This window comes from Siphateles boraxobius, unplaced genomic scaffold, assembly GCF_051911475.1.
Source record: "Siphateles boraxobius isolate OS27281-9 unplaced genomic scaffold, OSU_SipBor_1 86, whole genome shotgun sequence".
NCBI lineage: Eukaryota > Metazoa > Chordata > Actinopteri > Cypriniformes > Leuciscidae > Siphateles > Siphateles boraxobius.
Window position 1 is genome coordinate 688,069 of NW_027509215.1, and position 25,389 is coordinate 713,457.

The window sequence follows — 25,389 nt, forward strand, 5'->3', positions numbered from 1 at the left end:
ACGCTCTCCCTCCCTCTGTTTCAGCTCTGGAGCCACAGTCTCTCCCCCAGCAACAGGAGGGCTGCCCAATTTCTGTCCGTCTCGCTCTCTCTCGTCCAATGACCTCACTTCTCTCTCCACTACCTCACTTCTCTCTCTCTCTTGTGAGGCTTCAACGGACCATGAGGAACGAGACAGCAGTGAGAGACTAACCGACGGAGTAAAGGTCACAAAAGGAGGGAAGAAAGGAAAGATAAAACCAGAGAGAGAGCGAGAGAGAGAGACGGGGAGTGGGGTAAGGACAGACAGCACAAACTCATCTAGATGCAAATTCATCCTCCTAAAAAGAGGTCTGAAAAAAAAAGCGGGCAGAAAAAAAAAAGCGGCCAGAAAAAAAAAAAAGCGGCCAAAGCAGAGGACGAGCAGTCTGCGCCTAATGTACAGAAATAAATGGCATGCACGTTGCCATGGTAACTATGACCTGACAGAGAAAGAGTGGATCCAGGCTAAAACTATCATCTACATGTAAATGATCCTCTTTCTGGCTCCACTGCTCTGCTCTCAATTGATATTGACAGACTTTGTTTTTTCTTCCTCTGTAAATAGAAACTATATCTTCATGCTCCCTGTCAGGAGATTTCACCACTGAAATTACTGAAAACTTCTCACACTTTCCAAACGGAAACCGTGATGCATTTTTTTTAACAGCGCTTTATTAAATACTTTATTATTGAGTAACATTATAAATGTTTTTATAGTCACTTCTGATTTATTGCATCCATGCTGAATAAAACTGTTAACTTGTTTTCAAAAACAAGTTTCCCTGGGAATCAAACCCAGGACCTTGGCGTTGCAAGCCCAGACACTCTACTGTTTTAGCTACAGGAAAGCCATGTCATGGTATGATGTTAACATCTAGTATTTACTGTACACGATTCTTCATTGGTATTCCAAAAACCATGGTATTACTGAATCCAAATAATAGGAAAACCATGGGACTTTGTTGTTCGTGTCAAAACTGAAAATCGAACCAACCTTCACAATTCATTAAACCATTGATCCGAGTCAAGGACACTTTTGTAGTGCAATAAGGAGGGTTTGAGGGGTTTAATTGACTTCATCACAAAGAGAAAATGAGCTTGAATTTGTCTACATAACTGCATTGTTAAATATCATTTGTGAGCATATATTATAATCTCAAAACTGAAAAGTATAAACAGTTTGATATGAACTTTTCATGTGCATTAAAAAAAATGGCAAAAAGTTACCATGGCATATTTGACACTGAATGAACAATAAGATGTTGAGAAAGCACAGATAGAAAACCTAAGAAAAGCAAAGGATAAAAATTAGTTGGTTTTGTTTGTGCTTAAAATGTATATATCAGTTTTATGATAAACTAGGGGATGTTTAGTTATTTACTCACCCTCAAGTTGTACACCCTTTCATCTGTTGAAAGTAACAGAATATATTTTAAAGGATGCTGATAACCAAAGAGTTGATGAGCCCCATTGACTTCCATAGTATAGAGAAAAAAAGAAAATGGAGAACAGAAACTGTTTGTTTTTTTACACTCGTCAAAATATCTTTTGTGTTCAGCAGAATAACTTCATACAGGTTTAGAACTTGAGGGTGAGTAAATGATTTTCACTCACTTTTGGGTGAACTATCCCTTTAATCGCCAGAGACAGAGCATCTAAATGCAAGGTTATAATCATCAATCTTTCTCTAGACATTATGGTCATAGTTTTACTATTGGATTGTGCTGCCATCACTTGGTAGAATAATGCATTGCAATGAGTGGATTTTATTTCGCTTTCTAAAAGAGTTTTCAAAAGTAGTGGGGATGAAAAAAAAATCGTTAAATAATAATACTAATTGAATTAATAAGTATTATAGAATTTTAAAAAAAAATAATTAAAATAACTGAATTATTAGCACCAGACTGTAAAAAACAAAAACAAAAAAACAAACATGCTTCCATTTGGTACAATACATTGTTTTATTACAAAACATTGTCATCCCACAATTAATCTTAAGGTGATGATACACAGGGCAACTTTTTGAGCAATGTTGCTGGGCAATCTTGCCGAGCGATTGTTGCTTGGGCACTTTCCCATTGAAAATGGGTAATACATGTCTATTTGGATAATTTAGATCGGTCGTGGTCCCTGTGTCTCATCTGGTTGTCCATTGACGGCAACATTGCCCAGCAACATTGCTCAAAAAGTTGCCCTGTTTATCATCACCTTTACCGTAATTCCAAAGGATAGTAGTTTTGACTGAATCAGTCATTTTCCCCATATTGACTGTATCCAGTAAAAGAACAGTAGATAAACCACAAGACACTAATGAACCTCTCAAACAGAACGAAGCACAAGGCACTGTACAAGCCCAGCTTTTCATTTTAAAATTCAGACTCTGGGATCTATTGGCAATTTCCAGGTAATAACCAGAGATGAAAAAGTCTGCACACTTCTATATTACATAAATGCAGAAAAAAAATCCAGCCCATGGATTATGATCAATGTATGAAGCTAGTGGTCATTCTCAAAACGACAAGAGCATTGCCTCAGAAATGGACGTGGCCCAAAAAAAAGGGTAACCACATCAAAGAGTCATTGAAATCCAGTGATACTTTAAAAAAAAAAACTAACAAAAGCTAAATTTTAGCAACAACCTGTAATTACATGCTAGCAGCATCTCTGGAGCAAATTGGTGTTTCTTTGCCCCCTTCGTAATCTTCTAAAAACATCAATTTAATCCTGTATGGCCAAAAGGACCATTGACTGACTTTCATTAACCGAATGCCATTATGAATCATTTTAACATGTAAACATGAATCAACATTAGGCTGTGCCAACACTACATGTTAAGCTTTTCAATGCACACAGAGATTTTTCAGTTAATTAACATTTCCTTATGCGGAACAGAAAAAAAAAATCTTTAGCTGTGACTAAATCAACCGAATAGCTTGTTCCTGAGTTAAAAGGTCTTATGATGTGTCTTTTTGAAGAGTGATGTGATTTTAACATTATGGAAACACCAGAATCAGAGCTGGCTTGTTTACCAAAAGATGAATCTGGATTTTTACATAGTCTCTAACTGAACTGTGATGTGTCATTTGTGCATTGAAGTCTAAATATTATGACATCACTTTGTTGCTGTGGCATTTCGACACCATGGGTGGCTTTTAAATAAACAGTCTGCATTTTATGTTTCATAATTTAATAATCATTTTCATGAGATAAAGTCAGTGCCTGATATTACAGTTAAGAGGGACGTTTATCAAATCTGTTTTAATATTAAAATTGAGCACATGCAGTTTCTTGTTCAATTAAGTTATTCCCTATGGTACTTACTTCAACCAATCAGAGACTGTGCTAGTCTTTTTGCTCAAGTGGAAATGGTATTGTTTATGGCAAATGCAAGTGTTTCAGGCCCAGAGGGGGTTGTAGGGGGTTAAACATCAAAAGTGCCTTGAGAGAGAAGATGTCCTCTACATGTGTCGTTTACCCAGAATCCCAAAACCTCCACAAACATTCAGGTACAAAAGAGGGAATTTTGCATTAATTCTGTTCAAGTCAAGTTTAGCACGAATGTCAACCCATTCCTGGAGGATAGGCTTGGTTTAAAAAGAGTGAAAAAAAGACAACTCTTTGAACAGAGTCCCCTCTTCTTCGGCCACAGAGCATTAGCTCAAAGCTCTATGTGTGTGTCACCACCTGACAGAGAGGAAGAGTGAGGAAGAGAAGAAAGAGGATTAAATTATGCAAATAATTAGAGGGTGGTATTTGGCACTTTCCACAATTAGGCTACACTTACATTTCTAAAGAGAAAACGAGAGACATGTTAGGTAAACTATTAATATTTATACACTGCCATTCAAAACTTTGGGGGTCAGTGAGATTTTTTTTTTTTTAAGAAATTAATACTTTTATTCAGCAAGAACACATTCAATTGATCAAAAGTGACGGTAAATGGACTAATGATGCTGAAAATTCAGCTTTGTCATCACAGAAATAAAATAGATTTTAAAAAAAAATTTTAAATAGAAAACAGTAATTTAAAATATTAATATTTCACAATATTTTTATAGAAATGTAGCTTTAGTGAGCAAAACTTCTTTCAAACACAATAAAAACCTCGGACTCAAAACTTTTGAGCAGTAGTGTATAATAACGTCATACGTTTGATTTATGTTGAATAGATATTCAATTCATTGTAAGGAAAAACTGAATTGAATTACTGAATTGGTGAATTAAGTCATTTTAATTACCAAAAAGTTAATTACTACATGTTTTTTTTGGACCCTGTATCTCATAAAATAATAATAAAACAGTAAAATAAATACAAAGCAATGTATTTATGCGTTTTTAATATTTACATTCTATATATTTTATTTTATTTATTGTAAAAACACATTTATATTACATTGTGTATCACATCTATACACCACATTAAACTGTGTATAGACATGCCCCAAACTTTGGCAATACGGTTGCAAAAAAATAAAATAAAGCTTGTACTGTATAATTATTTTCCCCTCATGAAGTGGACGAACAACATTTATAAGAATTGAAATTCCTATTTTGTACCATAATCGTGAAAAGTGCCATTCAAGAGATTAAAAACATCTCAGTGACAATCAAATTTCCACAAGACACAAAAAGCAAAAGGCCAGATTGGTCTCACCAGGGTGTTTTCTGTCGGTTTGCTGATAGCTGTCTGTGGTGCCTCTCTCTTTCTCCCCCAGGAAGTTGTTGTAGATTCTCTTTAACTCCTGGTCATAGCCGCTCCACTCGGCTACTATACGCACAGCAGCCTGCAGCTTTGGCTCTTTTGTCTGTGGGTTGTTGCACTAAGACAAACAAATACAAAGTGTCAATTAATGTCAACAAACATAAAATGAAAATCAAAAGAACCCTGAAAACATGAGTTCTAGTTGCTTTTTATGGCAGAAATATACAATCATTGGGTCACTAAACATGCATACACACGAATCTGAGTGAAATCTGCATATGAACGTTTTTACAAACAAATCATGATTAATCAATAACTTTCTTTCTAAAATGTATTGTAAATTTGCGGAAATATGTAAGAACAACTAAAACAACTCGTATATGTAAAAATCAGATACACTTGGTGGCCATTTATACATTTTACAATTTTAAACATAGGTATATGCTTTAAAAACATACTCGAATACTTGAATTCATCAACATTAGAACGAGGTAACGGACAAATTCATGGGAGTACGCACGTGTTGTGTTTAAATGTGCGTATAAATATGAATAGTGTACGCAATTATTATTGAATGAGATCAACTGTGTGCAGAAAGCAAAGGGCCTACCAAATCTATAGTCTTGGCTTTCTTTTTAGATGCTTCATCACACCAGGTCTCACACCATAGCCACTCCTGTGGAAGTGACTTGATTGGCACCTGGTGGATCATGTTGTTGGGCAGATCCTGAGAGAGGGAAAAAAACAATCAATGAAAGGCACACATGATTGCACTGCACACTGATAAAGCCTTTTCTAAGTGGGAAGTGATACAGGAAAGAAAGAACATCCCACCTGATCCAGATTGGACAGGCTGTTGGGGTCTTGACTCAGACCCTGGTACTGGCCTCTCAGTCTGTCTCCAGCTGCAATCTTCCTGAACTTTTTCAGATCGACCACATATAGAGCACTGAGGAGCACAAAAACAAATCAAGTCACATTTATTTATATAGCATAATACAGATTGCTTCAAAGCAGCTTCAAAGTAATAAACAGGGGACATTATTAAAATGTTAGTTCAGCCTAAAATGAAAATTAACTCATTACCCAGGCTTTGCTCTAATGCTGTATGCTCTTCTTTCGTTTTCGGACCACAAAAGGAGAATAAAAAAAAATAAAAAAAACTCATGCATCCATATAATGGCAGTGAAAAGTGACCAGCATCAAGCTTTTAAAAAAATATGTAAAAGTATCACAGACTGATCCCATGTGACATGTGCCATATATTCCAAGTGTTCTATGGGTATATTATAGGGTTTGGTAAAAAAACAAACTGAAATCGAATGGATTATTTAATGAAAATCCAGATCTTGGTCGTTGGTCTTCTGTGAACGACTGTGTGTTTATGAGAAACTTTTAGCGCTGCAGTTCACTCTGACTCGCTCAGAAAAAGCAAATAAGAAAAAGTGGTGAAAAATCAAGATTAAAAATTTTACATGAATTACAATCCATCTACTTTCTTCTCTGAGGTGAAAATATCTGTTGTGTTCATCTGAACAAGAAGTGATGGAGCTCACATCTATCAACTTTCATTCTGACTGTCATCAGACAACCGGAGTTCTGTTCCGGAGATATTCAACTCAGTGATGAAAATACACATACTTTTTGTGGATTTCTAGTATTTCATGTCATGTTTTTATTCATCTTGATTTCTCACAACTTGTGTGCTTTTTCTGAGTGAGTCAGAGTGAACTGCGGCGCTAACAGAGTCACACGAACGTGCAGTCGAGCATGGTACATGTAGACCAACGGCAAAGGTTAGGATTTTCATTAAATATTACACTCAATTTCGGTTTGTTTTTTTACAAACCCTATCAAATACCCCCAAAACACTTGGAATTTACGACACGTGTTGCATGGGACCATTTTGTGATATTCATAGATGCCACCTACGTCACTAGAAATAGAACGCCGCCATATTGACGACCGATCTCGCCCGGCGGCCGCCCAAACTGCCCATTTAAATGAGAGAGAAAGACAGAGACACATGGATAAAATTTTAATTTTAGGCTCTGATCCTTATTTGTTACCCCCAGTTTTCTTTGGTCCTTTATTATCTGCCCCAGACTTGCCCCAATTTGCCTTCCATGATATATATATATATATATATATATATATATATATATATATATATATATACCAAGGATTTATATTTAATTATGGGAAATGTTGGTATTATAAAAAAAATTCAAATGTATGATTTTGGTGGTAGTTTGCTCTGACTAGGTACCGTGTTGTTAGCTAGTTAAGTGGCTCTGGTAGCTTGCTGTTAGCCAAGGCTCGCAGCTAGCTGTCATTAATCTGGATTAGGCCTATCGCGATAGTCAATAAATCAATAAAATCGCACGATAAAAAAAATGAGCTCGATAATTTTTCCGGCCGCGATAATTTCCATTTGCATGCTTTGTTCTCCTCGTCTCTCTCTCTCTCTCTCTACCAAAGAGACTGGATGACAACTCTGTTTAAGACATAACCGAGATATTTTACGTGAATACTCTCCAAAACGGACATTTAAACATAATGTTGTGTGTATTTGTCCATTCAGACACGAAACAGAGCTCAATTCATTACTCGCGTGCTGTATAGGGCCTTATGGCTGCATGCTTCGGGTCGGGTGTGTGCGCACAGAAAGATGAGACATGATACAATATGAGAAATTCATACAATACGAGACATTTGTTCTATTCTTTTCTTTTGGTATAGAATAAAATACCAGTTCGGCGTTCCTCTTTCGGCTGTTGTTGCAGCCAACTGCACAACATGTTGCAGGCATTACGGAGACCGTCGGTCGTCAAGATGGCGGCGTAAAGCTACAGTGACGTCATGTGAACCGAACGAATATGCAATATATGGACTTGATTTTTTTTTTCTCCTTTTGTGGTCCGAAAAAAGAAAAAGGAATGGCATACTGCGTTAGAGCACCCCCAGGGTGAGTAAATGATTACTTATTTTTCACTTTTGGGTGAACTATCCCTTTAATGTTACAAAATTCTTCAATTATGAAACCAATTCCATTTCAGCTGTAGAAGAAAATCACTGGAGGCACAGGACAGGGCTATCATGACTCTACTAGGGCTGGTCCGAATACCATTTTTTGAGCTTCGAAGCTTCGGTAGTAATGAACATCGAATATTCGAAGCTTCGGCGAGAGGGGGCTGAACATATTCTTTTCACTAATAAAGGCAGGAATCTCTGTGTTGGTCTGTCTTTTTGCATTTTGATTATTTCGAGAACCGTTCATCCAACCGACTTCACAAGGGAGTGCAGTGTTGCATTTGGTGCAATATAGATGGACACGCGAGACGCGACACATTCAGAATTAATAAACTTTTAGTCAGCTACAGAACAGCGCGAGCGGGAAGCAGCGCACCTCACGCGGGCAGGGTTTATATGCTCCGAGAACGGACACTCCACTATGATATAAAACGCACACACACAGGTCTGTTAAATTAAGCAATACTTTTAAGGTAGTCTAATATTTTTCTGACTAACAAATTACTGACACAGTAAAGGGTAGATTTAAATAAAGAAAAACGAAATTTAAATAAAGAAAAAAATAAATTTAAATAAAGAAAAACGAAACTTAAAGAAAAACGAAACTTAAATAAAGAAAAACGAAATTTAAATAAAGAAAAATGAAACTTAAATAAAGAAAAAACGAAATTTAAATAAAGAAAAATGAAACTTAAATAAAGAAAAAACAAAATTTAAATAAAGAAAAACGAAATTAAGTTAAATTAAAAACGAGATTAATTTAGATTGATAATAACGGGTAAAAGGCTAATACATTTTGTTTCTATTATTCTATTTTCCACAATGTCAAAGCAACGCAGCTTAACCCAAAACACAAGCTCAGGCATGCACTTCGGTCCATACAAACTCCGCTGTTCTGCGCTCTAGCCAGAGAACACTCCCGTTGCAGTTAGGCGTCGGTTCTATTTCTAGCATGCACGCATTTTCCGCGTGGCACGAGCCGCGCCTGAGACGCGTGTTTCACACAGGCAGTGTGCAAACTCCAACCTGTTAACATGGGAGCTGAAATAAAAACGTACATGCCACACAGCTGAGACGCTCACGCCATGCAGCCAGTGTGTCGCCGGCCTTATTCAAGCGCGAGTGAGAACCGTTTCGCGGGGGATCCCAGGTGTGAACAAAAAAAACGAATATTCGAATGTCAAATTTTCAAATCGAATACCAACCCACCGAACAAATATTCGAATATTCGAATATTCTGGTCCAGCCCTAGACTCTACTGAGCCATTTTAAACTACCAAAATTAGTCAGTTTGATATGCATCATCATTTAAAATAAAGGTAAATGGAAAAAGCCCTTTTTACCTGATGTGGTATTTACGTCCTGCCAAGTGACTGGCCCAGTATCCAGACTTCCAGAAACGGTATCCATCCATCTCTCTTCGGCTCTCACAGAAAGGTGTGTAACCGTACGGCGCCCCCTCCAAATCAAAGTCCCGCAGCTCCTTCAGGTCTGTGCGAACTATCTGTAGGACAAAACACAACAACATTCATCAATCCAAGACTGGTCTTTTCATTCACAGACAAATCGACGGAAATGAGGGGTGAATGGAATCAGGACATGATATGGTAAGACTTAAACCTGCATTTTACACAAGAAACAAAATTTGAATATTATATTACTCCAGTTGTTATTGTTTATATTTAAATTCCAACTGTATCTTTCTTTACCAAAAGGTGGCAGCAGTGCATCATCCATTGTGTAATGTGCATGATCCTTTCTCCATTTTACATAATAAACACCCTGGATTACAATGGACTTCCAGTGAAAAAACAATCTCATAAGGGCAGACTGGTCCTTAGTGCTCACTAGAGACGGGAGGTCATGCCACACAACTGCATTGCTCTGTTCCTGTACCTGATCTGCATCTACAAAGAGGAACTTGTCCACAGCCAGGGGGAAGAGCACATCAAGGAACAGGATCTTATATCCCCAGATGATCCTTTGCTTTTCTGTCTGCTGGTGAAGCCAACGTGGCCATTTATACTGCACCAACTCGTACTGGAAACCATACTTCTCTGCCATATATGGAATAAACTCCTGCAAGAGGAACACACAAGAATGTAATGTATATACTGGTCACAATTTTGTAGTCAGCAAGATTTGTTTTAAAGAAATTAAAACTTTTACGAGGATAAATCAAATTGATCAAATGTGACAGCAAAGAAAGCCATTTAAATGTTAAAATAGATTTCTATTTTAAATAAATATTTTTATTTTATTCATCAAATAAATGTTTTTAAGCACATTAGCATATTAGAATTCTTTCTGATGGATCATGTGACACTGAAAACTGGATTAATGGCTACAGAAATAAATTACATTTGAAAATAAATATTGTGTGTATATATATATATATATATATATATATATATATATATATATATATAGATACACATATATATTGTTTGTACTGTATTTGACAAACAAATCCAGACTTATATGCTAAATCTTGAATCCAGTACCTTGAAAGTTGGAGAAAGGTAGTTTTTGAGGAACCAGAACTTGACGGGTGTCTTGGTGTGTTTGAGCACAGATAGCATCATTATCCTGTAGAGACAGAGAGAGGCCAAAGCTCAACACAGAGTGCCTGCAGTGACAAGCCGCAGAAGAGTTATGCGAGTGACCTTCTAAACTGAGCTGCATTACACAACCAATAACATTGCCGTTAATAAGAAACAGCAAGTCTAGAGATCAGCATTTAAAAAGAGGCCTTTTCCCTCAAAAAAAAAAAAATCATAATAAAAAAAATATATATAAAAAGGAAAATGTCGGAAAAAGTCAAAATGTGACCCAAGCTAGGCGGTCATGTAAAGTTATTGCATTTTCTTAATATGTGAAATTAGAAGATGTATGCTTGTCATTTTTCAGTATCACATAAGGGTATACACAAGAGGATTTGTCTGTATTACATGTCAAAGCTATAGCAATAAGATACCATTGCATAAGAATGATATTAAAGTCATATATTTGTCATTACAGAAATGTCAAGATCCATTTGAGAACATGAACAGGGCTCTACACTAACATTTTTTTTGTCTATGCAAACAATGGCAGCCCTCATAGATCACTTTATAAACATTTGATAAAACTAAAATATATTGGTAATGCTGAAGTAGTTTAGGAACATTAAAATGTATGAATCAAGCTTTAATAACTGACATTAATAACTATTTGAATATATTTTCACGAAAGATCTGTTAAGCTATTAAATGATTTTAATGTTATTGATTAAAATTATTTTACTGGATATATCTGGATGCATTAAATAAATGAAGGGAATATTTTATTTACTCATGAATATTAATAGCGCTGTGACGTTAGCCTAATCTGTAAGTTAGACATCCTCGTGACAAATTCACAAAACCTACATTAGCAAAGAAACAGTGAATTCTTCCGTAGCTTGACTTGAAATTTACCAAACAACGGATGCATGACCCAATTAATATTCAAGCAGAATACCTTAATTTCACATTGGGGTGTACATAAAAAATAATTTGTTAAATTTTTTTTTTAGCTTCACAAATAGCAAGATGTGCAAGAAAGGACAAAGAAATCAATACATATGAACACAACCAATTAAAAAATAGCAAATGGCATTAAAGATGTGAATGGCCCCATACACCGTAGCAAACTTTTACAAAAAGCAGGGAGATTTTATTCTGATGACATTATAAATGCAGTATTAAAGGGACAGTTCACCCAAAAATGAAAATTCTGTCATCATTTACTCACCCTCAAGTTGTTCCAAACCTTTATGAAAACTGTATGTATAGTATGGAAAGAAAATACTGTGGAAGTCAATGGGGCCCATCAACTGTTTGGTTACTGACATTCATCTATACATCATCTTTTGTGTTCAACAGAAGAAAGAAATTCATACAGGTTTGGAACAACTTGAGGGTGAGTAAATGAAGACAAAATGTAAATTTTTGGGTGAACTATCCCTTTAAGTGTATGGAAGCCACTTGCATACTGTAGGTGTGACCAAATAATTCTTTCACATTTTAGTACATTTCACTTGCAATGCTGGCACTGTAAAATCCTACTGAAAAGCAGCTGTTTTACCTGAGGAACCTCTCGTACAAGTGACCAGAGGCCACAGAGAAAATGTTGATGACATCGTCTTTCTCCTGTTTGGGTTCTTCTGGCTTTGAACCACCGGTAAATCCTCTGAAAGAGAGAAAGAAAGAACCATTGAATATACAAATACTGTAAGTGAGTGCTAAAGTAGAACTGAACAGGCAACAGAGCTGGTGTTTGTACCTGGTAAGAGACGTCCAGAATCCAGAGTCGTTCTCATGGTTACCATCACTAAGAAGCTCCTCATTCATCATATCAGGCTTTTTCTGCACCTGCGAACATGATATAGGGCAACAAAATGTATGCATTAAATCCCACTGCACTAATGCTGAGCACATGTAATTGCAGCACTCTGTGAGCCACTTGCAGTTTAAGACAGTTTAATATGGTTATTCTGGCCAATAAATCTACATTACTACATTCAATTCTACAAAAAAAAACTACATTCAGAGAGTTTTGGTGAAGACATGGGTGACAGACAGGTTCCTAAAAAAAAAGAATTTGTTATAAAAAATGGAGTTACTAGCTAGCTTGGAATTGCATAATAATGCATGGTTTAAAAGCAATGCAATAACAAAATAATGTTAAGAAAATAATGTAGGAATGACTTCCTTCCTAACAAGAATTAATCAAAACTATGCAAACCACCCACTTATGAATATGAACATGAACAAAATGAATATATATATTCAACCCGAATGCATTAAATGATCTTAAAGTGACAGTAAAGTCATAATATATGATAATAATAAAAATGTTCCTTGAGCATCAAAACAGCAATTTTAGAGTTTTTTTTCTCTGAAGGATCATGTGAAGACTGGAGAAAAAAAATCAGATTAGCCATCACATGAATAAATTACATTTTAAATGTATATTAAAATATTAAACTGTAACCAACCCCACATTTTTTAATCTCAGCTAGATGTTCAGCTAGGAACTTCAGAACTCCATGTGACGACATTGCAAATGGCCCACTAAAAATGGCTAAATTCTTTGTTATGAGCACAAACTAAAATTTTACTCAAAAGCAAAATGCTGTTTTACAACCAGTAAGATAAATCAGAGACATCAAATTTATTTCTCAATGTCCCAGGCACTGGCAAGTGAAGTTAATTTTGACATCTAGTGAACATGACTGCCAACTTTTGATGAGAAACCAATAATCCAAACCCTGAGACGAGCACTGCTGCATAAACAAACATTTCCAACAGCCCATGCTGTATACTTAAAGCCACAACGTGTCAAAAATTCAGATATATATAAACACACACTCATCCCAGTCCACATTCTTAATCCACCCACAGCCCCACAGGAAGCAGCAGACCTCACATTGGACTCAACACCCACACACCTGCTGACATGTGACAGCTTGTCAGATATTAGAGTATATACTGGAAAAGTGAAGACACTCTCTCGCTCGCCATCTCTCCAGTCGAACAGAAATGGAAGGAATAACTCACACGCTCTGGTCTACAGCCTCCTAAGAACATTCATCTCCGCTAATACCCTCAAACTAGAGAGACAGAGACCTTTTATGTGACCTCATACCGACACCTTATTCAGACACCCATTACTTACTTTCACTTTAATGATCTTGCTCTTGAAGTTGTTGAGGACGACGATTAAATCATCAGCTTCGGCTGGAGAGTCTGTACCATCGTGACTGTGACAGGGGAAATAAAATAGTCAACAGACAAATCAAGTGAAGAAACAGAAGTGTATTAAGACAGACAGATGTCTAACACGCTATAATAGGGTACCTGTAGATTTTGTAGATCTCATCCGACCTGCCTTTCCGCAGTCTGAGCATCCAGGCTCCTGGGTTTGCTTTCAGCTGGAAATAACCCTGTTAAATATGATCACAGAAAGGGACAGTGACGTCGGAGACCATTTTTGAGGCATTTATTCCCCAGATGAGTCTGTGACGTCCACTCACCAGGTTGGCCATGACGATGGTGTCAACTATGACAGGGTCGGAGGCTGTACCCAGAGTGAACTGCAGCCCGCGAGGTGGCTGACCCGTCGTTACGTCAAAACAATGACCCTCCAGTAATAAATATTCCAACTCGTACTCAGCAGCCACGACACTGTCAACCTGCACAGAAGAGGATATGATGTCTTTATTAATGAAGACAATAATGAATATTTGCCTATGGTTTAATAAATTATGTAATATATATATATATATATATATATATATATATATATATATATATACATAAATAAAATGTATTTGGTAGTGTACAAGAAAACGATATTGGGTGTTTGTTATAGTACAATAACTGTGCTTTAAAGAAAACTACTCAGAGTAGTGAGTCACGGCCGGATAAACATACACACATATATGTATATACATTTTGTATACATTTTACTGGTAGTCCACTGTATGAAGAATTTATGTATATGTATATGAACATGTATTTACACACAGATGCATAAATTCTTCATACAGTGGACTACAAGTAAAATTTATAAAAATTTGGGACCAAAAATTATTCAGACGCATTGACCTGACCATGTTTTGCTTAAGTTTTTTTTTTTAATTGCTAATGCAACCTTTTTACACCACAGACTGAACACAACTAAGCATTGCTTGGTAATTGGTTGAATCTAATTGTGTAGTTAAATGTAACAACTGACAGCTATTCAACCTAATTCATTTGTGAGACTGTCTAACAGAAGGGTGGCCAAAACCAGTGAAATATCAACTGATTTGACAAGTCTGAGTTCTTGTCATGTGTTATTACCATTTTCTAAACTATAGCGAATAAACTGTGATAATGTGAGAAATGTTGAAGGTGTCTGAATAAATTTTGGTTTGACTGTATTTATATACACATCACCCATAAGTCATCCCATGTGTTTAAGAGAACAAAATCATCACACAATCGTCACACACAAAATATGTGTAATAACAAATTCTGCAGTCTAGGAATTTTTGGTACATCATAAATGACTTGTGCCTCAGAGCATGCAGATGAAAAGCAATAAACTCAGCTATCTTGCATTTGAATGCCTGGAGTTTGGGAACGCAGTCATGTTAGACACTTCTGGGATGTCATTATACCAAATCATTCTGATGACAGATCTTGGCTCAGACATTTTAGAATGTTTAAACCAATATTTGCAATGCTCAACAATAAAATTGGTCGGCTGGTTAGTCCAGTCATCCAATCACATCCTCTATTGAGGAAAAGTCACACGAGTTTTCGTTGCGCATCGAGGAATTTATTCGGTAAATGTGTTTCCAACCTAATTTATGAGTAGGTCTTGTTATCGGATAAAAAAATTATCTGCATTTTTAGAATTTATGCTCATTTTGGCATTTCCATCTAGCATTTTGTCTATGCAATATAGCAAGATGCCCATAAAAATAGGTGGATGGATCAATGGCTAATGAGAGTGATGAGGATTCTTACCTCTTCGAGGTAGATGTTATCTAGATCGTAGCGTGTGTGGACTGACTCAACCATCCAGCTCTCGGGAGTGTTCAGATTGAGAGTAAACAATGGCGACTGAGGCATATCCAAGAACTTAGCTATCGGACCAGGAGCAAAGCTGCTATCTGTTAAAAATGAAATCTCCGACTCCAAGACATATCGATAGAAACTGATGGAAAAAAACAAATCATGGTGTTATTTTATCATAAACATAATATTATACAAAACACCAAAGGCTACACAAAAAGATACATTATGAAATATTAACGAAGATTAAGTGCTTCAGGGTGAATTATATCTTTGTCGTATCACATCTCACTGTAGCCTGTAAATTAAATTCAAGTAAACGCTGAAATGTAAAGGTGACTCTATGTGTTTTCCCCTCTAACCTTTTCAGTGGGAGGTCAGAGAGCTTGGACTGGCAGTTCATGAACACTCGCAGGTTGACGTTGACCAGCTGCTTCAATACCTGAGTGGGCAAACAGGAAGTGACACGAGTCAAGGTACATACAACCAAATGAACCCGGCTTCACCGACAGCTGGTCACAGATCCAGAGCCAATGCAGACTGACTGCTGATTGACTGTACCTGTGAAATGTCACAGAGGGAGACCACATGTGTGTATATCCTGGATCATCATCCTTTGGTCAACCTTCCTGTCAAATAATAATAGCTCTAACATAACCATGGGGTCAAAATTGGGCTGGTTAGCATGGTTCAACCATCTGGTTAGAGGGTCGCTTAAGAAACCAAGGTCGCTTAAGAAATCTATATGAATCAATCCATATTAGAGTGTTCTATGTATGTTCTATGATCAATGTTTATATGTAAATAAACGCTTAAATTAAATCTGTTCATCATACGAAGTAATCGTGTCTCTTCAGAAGACTTGGATTAAAGTGCTCGATTGACATGGGTTTCTTTTAAATCTCTTTATGAATGTTTTAAACCGAGTTTTGGGTGAATAGAATTTCCATAGAGATTTCACTAAAAATATCATTTAAGTTCTGAAGATGAATGAAAGTCTTATGGGTTTGGAACAACATGAGAGTGAATAATTGATAACAGAATTAAAATGCCCATGTTCTCACCAGGAGGAGGGGTGCCAGTTTCTGAGCATCTCTTGTCACTGGATCCAAAACAGCTACAACATCGAAGTACACTTCCTCTTCCTTTGGTCTAATCTTCACAGCACTAAAAAGGAAAAAGTTGACAAATTTATACTGAAGATTTAAAGAGTCCTGGAAGGAGGAAAAGTGACGTACCTGTATCTGTCTTCTGCAAAAGTGTGTTCGATCCTTGCCTCACCTTTAGGCTGGGAGGACAGCAGGGAGTCCACCTTCATCACCAGATCACTAGCTCTAAATCACAACGAAACATACAAAACAAACAGATTGAGTAAGGCCCAAAATCTACTGTACTCAAGAATGAATGTAAATGCTTTATTTTCCTGTTTTGTCGCAATCAGAAATGTCAGAACACATAGATTTTAAAAAAATCTTGCTGAGCAAGTTAGTTATTTTTTGTTAACATGTATATAGCTAGATAGCTGATTAACAACAATAATTTTATTGGCACAGATATTTGATCACAACCTTTTCACCCCACTGAGTAGAGGTGTGAGTACATTCTCTGATTCAATTAATATTCTTTACCTTCGGATTTTGATGCAATTTGATTAATTTGGAACAAATAAAACACTGTGGAGGAGAAGGATGCAAAATCAGGAAGTAGAAAGCATAAGTATTTGTGCTGTTGTTTGAGAACAAATCGCTTGGATTGCCCACACAAGCAACATGGCTAACCAAAGCTGAGCAAAAGGCAAAGTTTGTTCAAACTCTCTCACAGAGGCCTAATGCCAGATTCAAGCGCTGATAAAGAAAATGACTGACTAACTCTATTATAGCCAACACTTCAATAATCAGCCCTCTAAAAGTTTACTGAGAGGATAATGAACATGGTGTCACTCTCTCAGTCTGCTCTTCCAGTAAATGCACATAAAACGCGACATTCATTACGTCTCCGTCTTCAAGGTGGACCGACACACTTCATTAAGAGGAACTAATAACTGCAGAAAGTACATGTGTTAGTAATGTGTAATGCATCGTAATCCTTCCACAGGTCTGTCCTGGAAGAGGTCTGGAGCACTGCTACTTGCTATTTGTTATACATGCAAATGGCAATCATTTGAATACATCAACAAAAGTATATGTAACTTGTTTAGCACTGGACTGCTCTATCATACCTGTCCTCTACCATGCCCAGCTGTTGAATTTTGCCCTTGATGCGCTCTCCTGATGTCTTTAGGATAATGCTCTCTAGAAGCAAAAAATCATCCTGGTTAAAGACCTCCCCTTCTTCCAATGGACCAATGATCTGCAGAGAAAAAACAGGAAACAGGAAAGTAAGAAGAGCTTTCACAGTATCAGAAGTCTTGCTATACAGTCAGTTGGCCAAATGTCTAACTTACTCTTCCATTACTGATCACAGCCCTCTGGCCCTTCTTCAGTTTGAGGACATCCTGGCAGTAGGCAGAGTGAGCCAATAGGAAGTTCACATTAGAGGACTCATATGCACTCTTAAACAGAGGAACATCCATGCCCTGTAGTGCAGAAAAAAGCAGAGGGATCTGGTTACATTTGTTCTATATTAAATTCTGCAGTTTAAAAGTGACATTTGCAGCAGCAACAGTGAAATAACCCAGGGCACATAATCCATCACAACTGTAAATGAATTCCAGGAGAGCTTATTTTACCCCGACAGCAAACTCCGCAATGTCACTCCCTCCGTAAAGAGCCTGCGCAGTCTCTTCTTTAGCCATTTTGGTGATGAAGTTTTTGGCATTGTTGGAGGTTTGGGTCTGCATAGCTGACCATATAGCTCGAGCAATCAGGCTCTTCTCATTAGACGGGTCCTCACTGGGATTATTGATCATTCCTAATCGTACATTATTACTGGTTTTCTAAAGTAAAAAAAAACACAGATTTTGATAAGTTCAGAATGTTTCTTTTATATAGCTGTTATATAAATCCATATGAATAGCATGCTAGGTTGAAATATCCGGTGTTGTTACTGATTACTAAAACTAATGATAGTTTTGTTTCTAATTGAAACAAAGTGGAAACAAAACAAAATATAAATATTAGGTTTAAAAAAAAGTAAGAAAAAAAGTTGCCTTGGCAATTAACTGAAATAAACGAAGTACTAAAATTACTGAAACTGATCATTAAAACTGTAATAAAAAACAAAACAGAAATATAAAAAACTAATAAAATTAAAAATTATCCAGCAAAACATGTCAATCCTTGAGTCTACATATGCATGTCCAAAATGAACATTCACCAAATGCCAAGAGAATATTTTTTTCCTAACAATGTGCATTCAGCATAAATAAAAAATAATATATATATATATATATATATATATATATATATATATATATATGTAATATAATACAATATAATATATATAAATGTGCTGAAATATGCCTCTAAATATATTTTGAATAATATAAAAATAAATTACAGCTTATTCTAGTAATGACATTAATTTGTATAAATATTGATATACAAATATCGTATTGAGATTTAATGCCACAGTGTAAAATCACGTTTAGATTAGATTCAAAAATAAGAGTAGTAACAAGACAATGAAATTGCCAGTAAATGTCATCAGTTCTTCAGACAGTGGCAGCTGTGACAAAAAGTTCAATCCTGTACACTATGTATGAGGTATTATCTTTTACAGCTAACATTGACGGAACTCACTGACAATGGCCTACCATGTGACGTATAGCATCATACAGCAGCTGTCGTCCCGAGGGCTTGTCAAAGTCTCCTACTACCCAGAAAGTCACTGGACGGATGATGCCATCATCTGCAAGTCAGTGAAGAACAGACACATGGGCTTAAGGAAATTACATAGCCGATAGATGCCGTTTCCTCATGCAATCTAAAAAGGTGAGTGAAAATGATGTGAGAAACTGAAAGGATTCTCGCTTGTCTTAGGTTTTAACAATCAAAAAGGTGTATCTGGAGTGCCCAAGCGGCACACAAAGACAGACAGGCAATTTCAACCTAGATACAAACCTGTAAATGTTTGTAAAAGAAAGGTATTACAGGGGACCACAGGATAGAAAGAGATTCTCTTTCATCCATCACACAGTGACAGTTCGGACAGATGACAAATGCACAGCTGTGCGTAAATCAATAGCGAGCTTCAGAAAACTTCTTCACATGGTTAAAAGAAAACAACCACAACAAAAATAAGATGGTAATCTGAAAACTTGCAGACACACTTAAAAAGGAATACTCTGGGACATTTACATCAGTGGCATGCTGTCAATAATTTAGAGAAAAAAAGAAAAAAAAAAACTTATTTACAGGAATGCACTTTAAATGGAAGTTAGGCACGCACCACTGCCAGACCTCCACTGTGTCCTTCTGTCATGTTTATACCGTCAAAACAGCGTTATGGTAAAAAAGATATTTTAAATATTTATAGATGTTTTTTCGAAGATTGCACACTGGCCTGCTAGGCTGCCTTCAACTATAATTGTATTCCCGTGAATGTATTTCCCATTTGTGTACACAAACTGAAATAAACTGAGTCAAAATTATTTCCTGTGGTAATCGACAGCATGCCACAGATGTGGTACACAGACAATAAGTTTTAAATAAGCCGGAATATTCCTTCAAGCAACAGAGAGCGTCATGTTAATGATGGTAATGTAGGCGTTTTCTAGCAATATTTGCACTCCAGCACTACACGTTTAGATGAGATCTATGGGAAGCGGGCTGTCAGTTAAGTGACTATAACAGCTCAATGCAATTACCAGAAGCATCCCTGGTTGACATCCCTGAAAACAGCATTAAAGAAAAAAGAAATGAAGAAACAAATAAAAACAGACAGATATATTTAGTGGTACACAGACAGTTTTGAGGTGTCTAAAGCCAGGTGTTCACTAGCTGCAATTTATTCTGTTCTTCACTAGTGTAGCCTGTCAGATTATACAATGAGGCCTGGTGAGGTTAAAATATCTTGGTTAAAAGCCAAAGCAGATTGAATTCCATTAACTGTCTTTTAATGTCAGACAGTTTCAAATAATGTCAGTCAAGAGTTTGGTCATGATAGACAGCGTTGACGGCTTGATTTGAGTCCGTCATCTTCATTTGCATGTGACTGCTCATTTTCGGAAGCAAACTAATACTATTATAACGCAAAGGGAACACTAAATAATGAGATATTTGTTGCATATCATATAGAAAACAAGTTAGTATCAACTACTATTTATCAGTGAGCATGTCACACTTTGCAAAACGGGACTGCCAATTTCTCTTAAGACAAAAACATTTGATGAAATTTGTCTCGGACAGCAAAATCGCAGTGTTCACCAGGCGATTAATGTAAGATGGATTTACAGATTTCATTAAAGGCCACATAGAGAAACCCTCCATTGTTCATGTTTATATAGGCCAGAGATCAGCAGCAGGTTGGAGGAATAGTGTTTCTCATGGAGATCAATAGCAACAACCCCCTCACCTTTCTTTGTCATGTAGTTCATGCTGTTGGCCACCGCTGCGTTCTTGTCTTTGGTGTCGAGAAAGAGGAAACGTGCATATTCGTCGATAAAATGATTGTCTGGAAAAGAAAAGACTTGTTTTATTTGGAAGTCAGGTCATGCCAAACACTTGGGGAGAAAATGAAACTAAGGTTGTGCTTTGTTCTCAGTTAGAGGTACATTCACATTCCTAATTGAATCCAACCAAAGTCATTTTGAATGCAGCTATTTCTGAACATCCAGTGCTATTTGAGTTCAGATTGAAATGAGTCTTTCTCAGCTTCCAGCAAGACTGCACATATACTATTCAAAAGCTATTAAAATTCAGTTTCATATTCCTCGCGAAAACAAAGCAGTTTATGAATATCATTGCCGAAGCCTCATTTGTACGTCTTTGTAAATAAATGGGCTTTCAAGAACAAACAAGACATTTAGCACAGAATTCCCAATGAGGCACATATTCATTCCTGAAAGCCTGTGAGAGCATACGTGTTGTATATCTCAAACTAACTCGTTTACAGGGAAAACAAGAAATATAGGATTCAACAGTAAAGAACTGCAGAGCAGCAAAACACTGAGAAAACACAATTTTGTTATGAACACATTCAGACAAGTACTCACTGGTGGCAGAAAGGTCCAGATAATTCCTGCTGGTGCTCAGGATTCTGGAATTGATTCGTGGAACAACGTTGGGCTGATTCATGATAAAATCCACCACATCATGGTCACTATTCAGCTCACCCTAAAAAGATTAAGAAAAGCATTTCAAAAGATGACACTTTTGAGAGATAAACTCTCTCTCTCTGTCTAGATAGATAGATAGATCTCTTGCAAATTGACGATGGGTTTGAGCTATTTTTAAGGACAGTACAATAATATGATGTGGTACTTTTTAAAGTAATGTTCCCTAAAAAGGACACCACAGTGACTATGGATGACAGACATGCAATTCTCACCAGATAGACAGTGCGCTGAAAAAAGCTGGTGGTCTCAAGGATCTTGTGCATGACGACAGTCTCCAGTTCATCGGGGTCTAACTGCTCACGTTGTAAAGGCATTCCATTATACAACACCACGGGCAGTGGGCCAACACCAGTCTGTTCATAATATGCCTTTCCCTCCTGTGGAGACATAGAAGATATTACCTCAATAAGGGTTATAGTTACTGGCAGACACAAAGAGCTATTAGCACAGGAACCACCTCTGGCTGACATGGAATCTCTACAGTTGACCAAACATTCTCACATCCACTATATTCAGTCTCTTTAAGCATGGATATGAAATCTTAGATGGGATACTGCTGAAATATTCAAAGCACACAAACACTAGAAAAACAAATCCCTCACTTTTCTGTTGTTGTCGTAGGCAGAGTCAGGTCCCAGGATGCTGCTGATCTCTACATAGGGATATCTCTTCTCTAAAACACCCACCACATGTTCCACCTTCAGTTTGCCTCCACTGGGAACTCTGTTCAATATCTGAAAGACAGAAGATAATCACAACACATCCTTGCTGGACAGTCATTCTACTGTACGCTTCACTAAAATCAATATTTTTTTATGTTTTTTAGTCCACATATAGATTTATAAGCCAGTGTGCTCCTAAACAAAGACAAAAATCACTTGAAGCTGATATAAATAAAATGCATCCAAATGCAATGCAATCCAAAATGCAATCCAAAAGAAAAATGTCTTTTTCTTTTGGAAAAACAGACCATAAATTCTGAGGACTCATCTTACACTCACTAATTGTGTCCTATCAAATGCTCTCTAGAATGAGAATGTCCCTCCCCCAATACCACCTACTTCTGACTAGCAATAATACTGACTATTTAAAAAAAGGGGGGCCTTAGATGCAATTTCATGGGAATAATAACCTCCATGCAGCATAGAAATAACAACCACATAAAACTGTAACCTGTATAAACTGTAGTTATATGACAATGTCAATCCTAAAATAGTGATAATGGAAACACACAATGGAAAACTCATGTCTGTCTACCACTAAATTGTTGTTGTATGAAGCACTGGTGATGATGTTGACTTACAGATATGATAGCGTCAAAGGCCATTTGGCTGTCTACGTCATCAGCGATATAGTTGAAAGCCCGAAGTAGCGCAACACCAGCATCCTGCATCCCATCAACATCATCAGAATCATTCACCACAAACACCACTCCAATTCTGCAGACAGAAACAGAGAAATTACCTACACGACAGAGAAACACTACAACTCCACTGACATGTTACAGAGTTGGCCAACCACTTTAAGCCTATAATGAGAGAGTTCATATACAAAAATAAATTTAAAAAATCCCTTCAGGTTGATTAAAGGGATAGTTCACCAAAATTATCCCATGATTTACTTACCCTCAAGTCATCCTAGGTGTATATGGTATTCTTCTTTCAGAAGAATACAACTGGAGTTATAATAAAAATGCTACAAAAAAAAAACTTTATAATGGCAGTGAATGGCAGTATATTTTTTTGAAATCCATCAAAGTCCATCCATCCATGATAACAGTGATCCACATGGCTCTTGGGGTTTAATAAAGGCCTTCTGAAGTGAAGCGATGCGTTCATGTGGGTGAGTTCAGGGTGAGTTCAGCGTGAGTAAATCAAGGTCTAATTTTCATTTTTGGGAGAACTATCCCTTTAAGTGAGTTAAAAAAATGTCATATTTTATATATTAAGAGACACAGAAAAATAGTTCAATGGAGGGGTGAGAATGACATTGGGAAATGAACAGATTGTACCTGGATGTAGGTTATATTACAGATAATTATGACTGAGGGAGTACCATGGCTCCTATGCATTGTGAGCATGTGCGTTACCACTGTGCCGAAGCTCTGCCATTAATTCACAACTAAAAAATTAATCATGGTCTTGTCATAATGTTCAGCCTTCTTTGAGACTGACCTAAGTGGAATGTTGTTGCTGTAAAACATCTCAGCCACGCTGATCAGCTCAGCCGTGTTCTCATGGGTCGGATCCAGAATCATCACCTGTCAGAACAACACAAGCACACGCTGTAAAATGATTTGCAGAATTCTGGTCTAAGTGGGGTTTACATTGTGAATTGTTAATGTCTGAAGAAAATTGTCACAAAGTGATGTTTACACAGCACTCTGCGATACTCACCAGATTATGGAAATTCTTGCGGATCTGTCGAATGACTCCAGGAAAGGTGGGCCGCAGTAGCTCCTGCACATTAGAGGGCCAGGATGCATACTTGCCATCTGTCTCCAGGTTATTAATCCACTGGAGAAAGAGAGAAAGTGGGATTATTCTCTATTATCTCTCTCCGAAAACAGGTTTGCTTTAAAAAAAACAACAACATGTGGCTCACGTTAACAGCAGGGCTGCGGATGTCCACGGCATAGTCAGAGTCTGAGGGCTGGACGTTGAGTTTGAGGATGTTGTGGATGTAGGGTGTGTCAATGAGCAGACTACGTAGACCCTCCATGACCCTTGCCTCATTCCTCAACACGTCAAAAATGCTACAAAAACACATGATAAACATCAACAAACATCTCACTTTATGGTAAAGTATTATTGTTTTGTTTTTTCAATGAATGCATTAATTTAGCAAGGATGAATTACATGGATAAAAAGTGACAGTAAAGACATTTATGTTAGAAGATTTCCATTTGAAATATAGTACGTTCAAAAGAACAGAATTTATTTATTTATTTTATATATACCTTGACAGAAATAATTACATTTTAAAACATATTAAAATAGGAAACAGTTCTTTTTAATCGTAATAGTATTTCACAAAACTGTATTTTTTTTATCAAATAAATGCCATGGTGAGCATACATTTTTACAGACACCAAACTGTTCTTAGTGTATGATATTATAGTTAAATATTATTATTGTTTTTCTTATTTTTGTTAAATATTTATTATCATTTAAAACAAATATTTTTAGACTTCTGCCAATTATATATACTAAATATAATAAAGTAATATAATAATTTATTGTTGTGTGTTTATAATATAATTTTGTTAAACATACAATATTTTATAAATGGAGTTGTTAGATATCCACTAACAAATCAAATAAATAAACTACTTTATAAAAGAAAAAAAAAACAGTTTCTTACCTGAAAATATCCTGCACATCTAGGTCAATATGGAGTCCATTTATGAACAGAGCAGAGTCTCCTGGCTGGAGACCTAACGTTCCCTTAAAATACTAGAGGAGACATGAGAACATGGGACATTAGGAATGACACACTCATAATTAGCTCTAATATAACCTACCAAGCCCTCTGGGTTGCTAATCCCTTGATGAAACATATGTTTCTGTCACTTCATAGAGCAGAACAGAAGTTGAAAGAGATGCTCAATATGATGTATAATTCAGACAGACTCTTTTGAGCCTCTATATATTCATGCTTTTATCCGTGGCACTCATGTTTGTTATTCACTAAAGGCACATGCATTAGGGCGAGGGAGCTCATTAGAGAAACTTAAAGAGCCTCTATTCGTCATGTTTCCCAGCGTGC

At 36.7% G+C, this 25,389-nt stretch overlaps 1 protein-coding gene across 4 annotated transcripts in view; it reads right to left on the minus strand.

The window, feature by feature from the left end:
- Positions 1–1,962: 1,962 nt before the first annotated feature.
- The window catches only part of uggt1 (UDP-glucose glycoprotein glucosyltransferase 1), a 30,932-nt gene continuing 7,505 nt past the window's right edge, over positions 1,963–25,389 (minus strand). For 2 of the 4 annotated variants that reach the window (XM_077221989.1, XM_077221991.1), the window contains exons 12-41: positions 24,985–25,076; positions 24,226–24,376; positions 24,018–24,137; positions 23,796–23,881; positions 22,925–23,060; positions 22,224–22,355; positions 21,834–21,998; positions 21,499–21,619; positions 20,859–20,957; positions 19,099–19,193; positions 18,073–18,279; positions 17,788–17,919; positions 17,563–17,693; positions 16,583–16,678; positions 16,409–16,511; positions 15,707–15,786; positions 15,297–15,486; positions 13,814–13,972; positions 13,638–13,723; positions 13,456–13,540; positions 12,061–12,149; positions 11,863–11,967; positions 10,260–10,344; positions 9,652–9,834; positions 9,099–9,259; positions 5,557–5,671; positions 5,333–5,449; positions 4,675–4,840; positions 3,137–3,704; positions 1,963–2,055 (exon numbers count right to left, since the gene is read on the minus strand). In XM_077221989.1, the coding sequence (XP_077078104.1) occupies positions 3,679–3,704; positions 4,675–4,840; positions 5,333–5,449; positions 5,557–5,671; positions 9,099–9,259; positions 9,652–9,834; positions 10,260–10,344; positions 11,863–11,967; positions 12,061–12,149; positions 13,456–13,540; positions 13,638–13,723; positions 13,814–13,972; positions 15,297–15,486; positions 15,707–15,786; positions 16,409–16,511; positions 16,583–16,678; positions 17,563–17,693; positions 17,788–17,919; positions 18,073–18,279; positions 19,099–19,193; positions 20,859–20,957; positions 21,499–21,619; positions 21,834–21,998; positions 22,224–22,355; positions 22,925–23,060; positions 23,796–23,881; positions 24,018–24,137; positions 24,226–24,376; positions 24,985–25,076 (3,513 nt within the window). In that variant the 3' untranslated portion in view covers positions 1,963–2,055; positions 3,137–3,678. Of the gene's footprint in view, positions 2,056–2,213; positions 3,705–4,674; positions 4,841–5,332; positions 5,450–5,556; positions 5,672–9,098; positions 9,260–9,651; positions 9,835–10,259; positions 10,345–11,862; positions 12,150–13,455; positions 13,541–13,637; positions 13,724–13,813; positions 13,973–15,296; positions 15,487–15,706; positions 15,787–16,408; positions 16,512–16,582; positions 16,679–17,562; positions 17,694–17,787; positions 17,920–18,072; positions 18,280–19,098; positions 19,194–20,858; positions 20,958–21,498; positions 21,620–21,833; positions 21,999–22,223; positions 22,356–22,924; positions 23,061–23,795; positions 23,882–24,017; positions 24,138–24,225; positions 24,377–24,984; positions 25,077–25,389 lie in introns of all 4 variants that reach the window. The other 2 variants (XM_077221988.1, XM_077221987.1) reach the window with 2 other exon arrangements.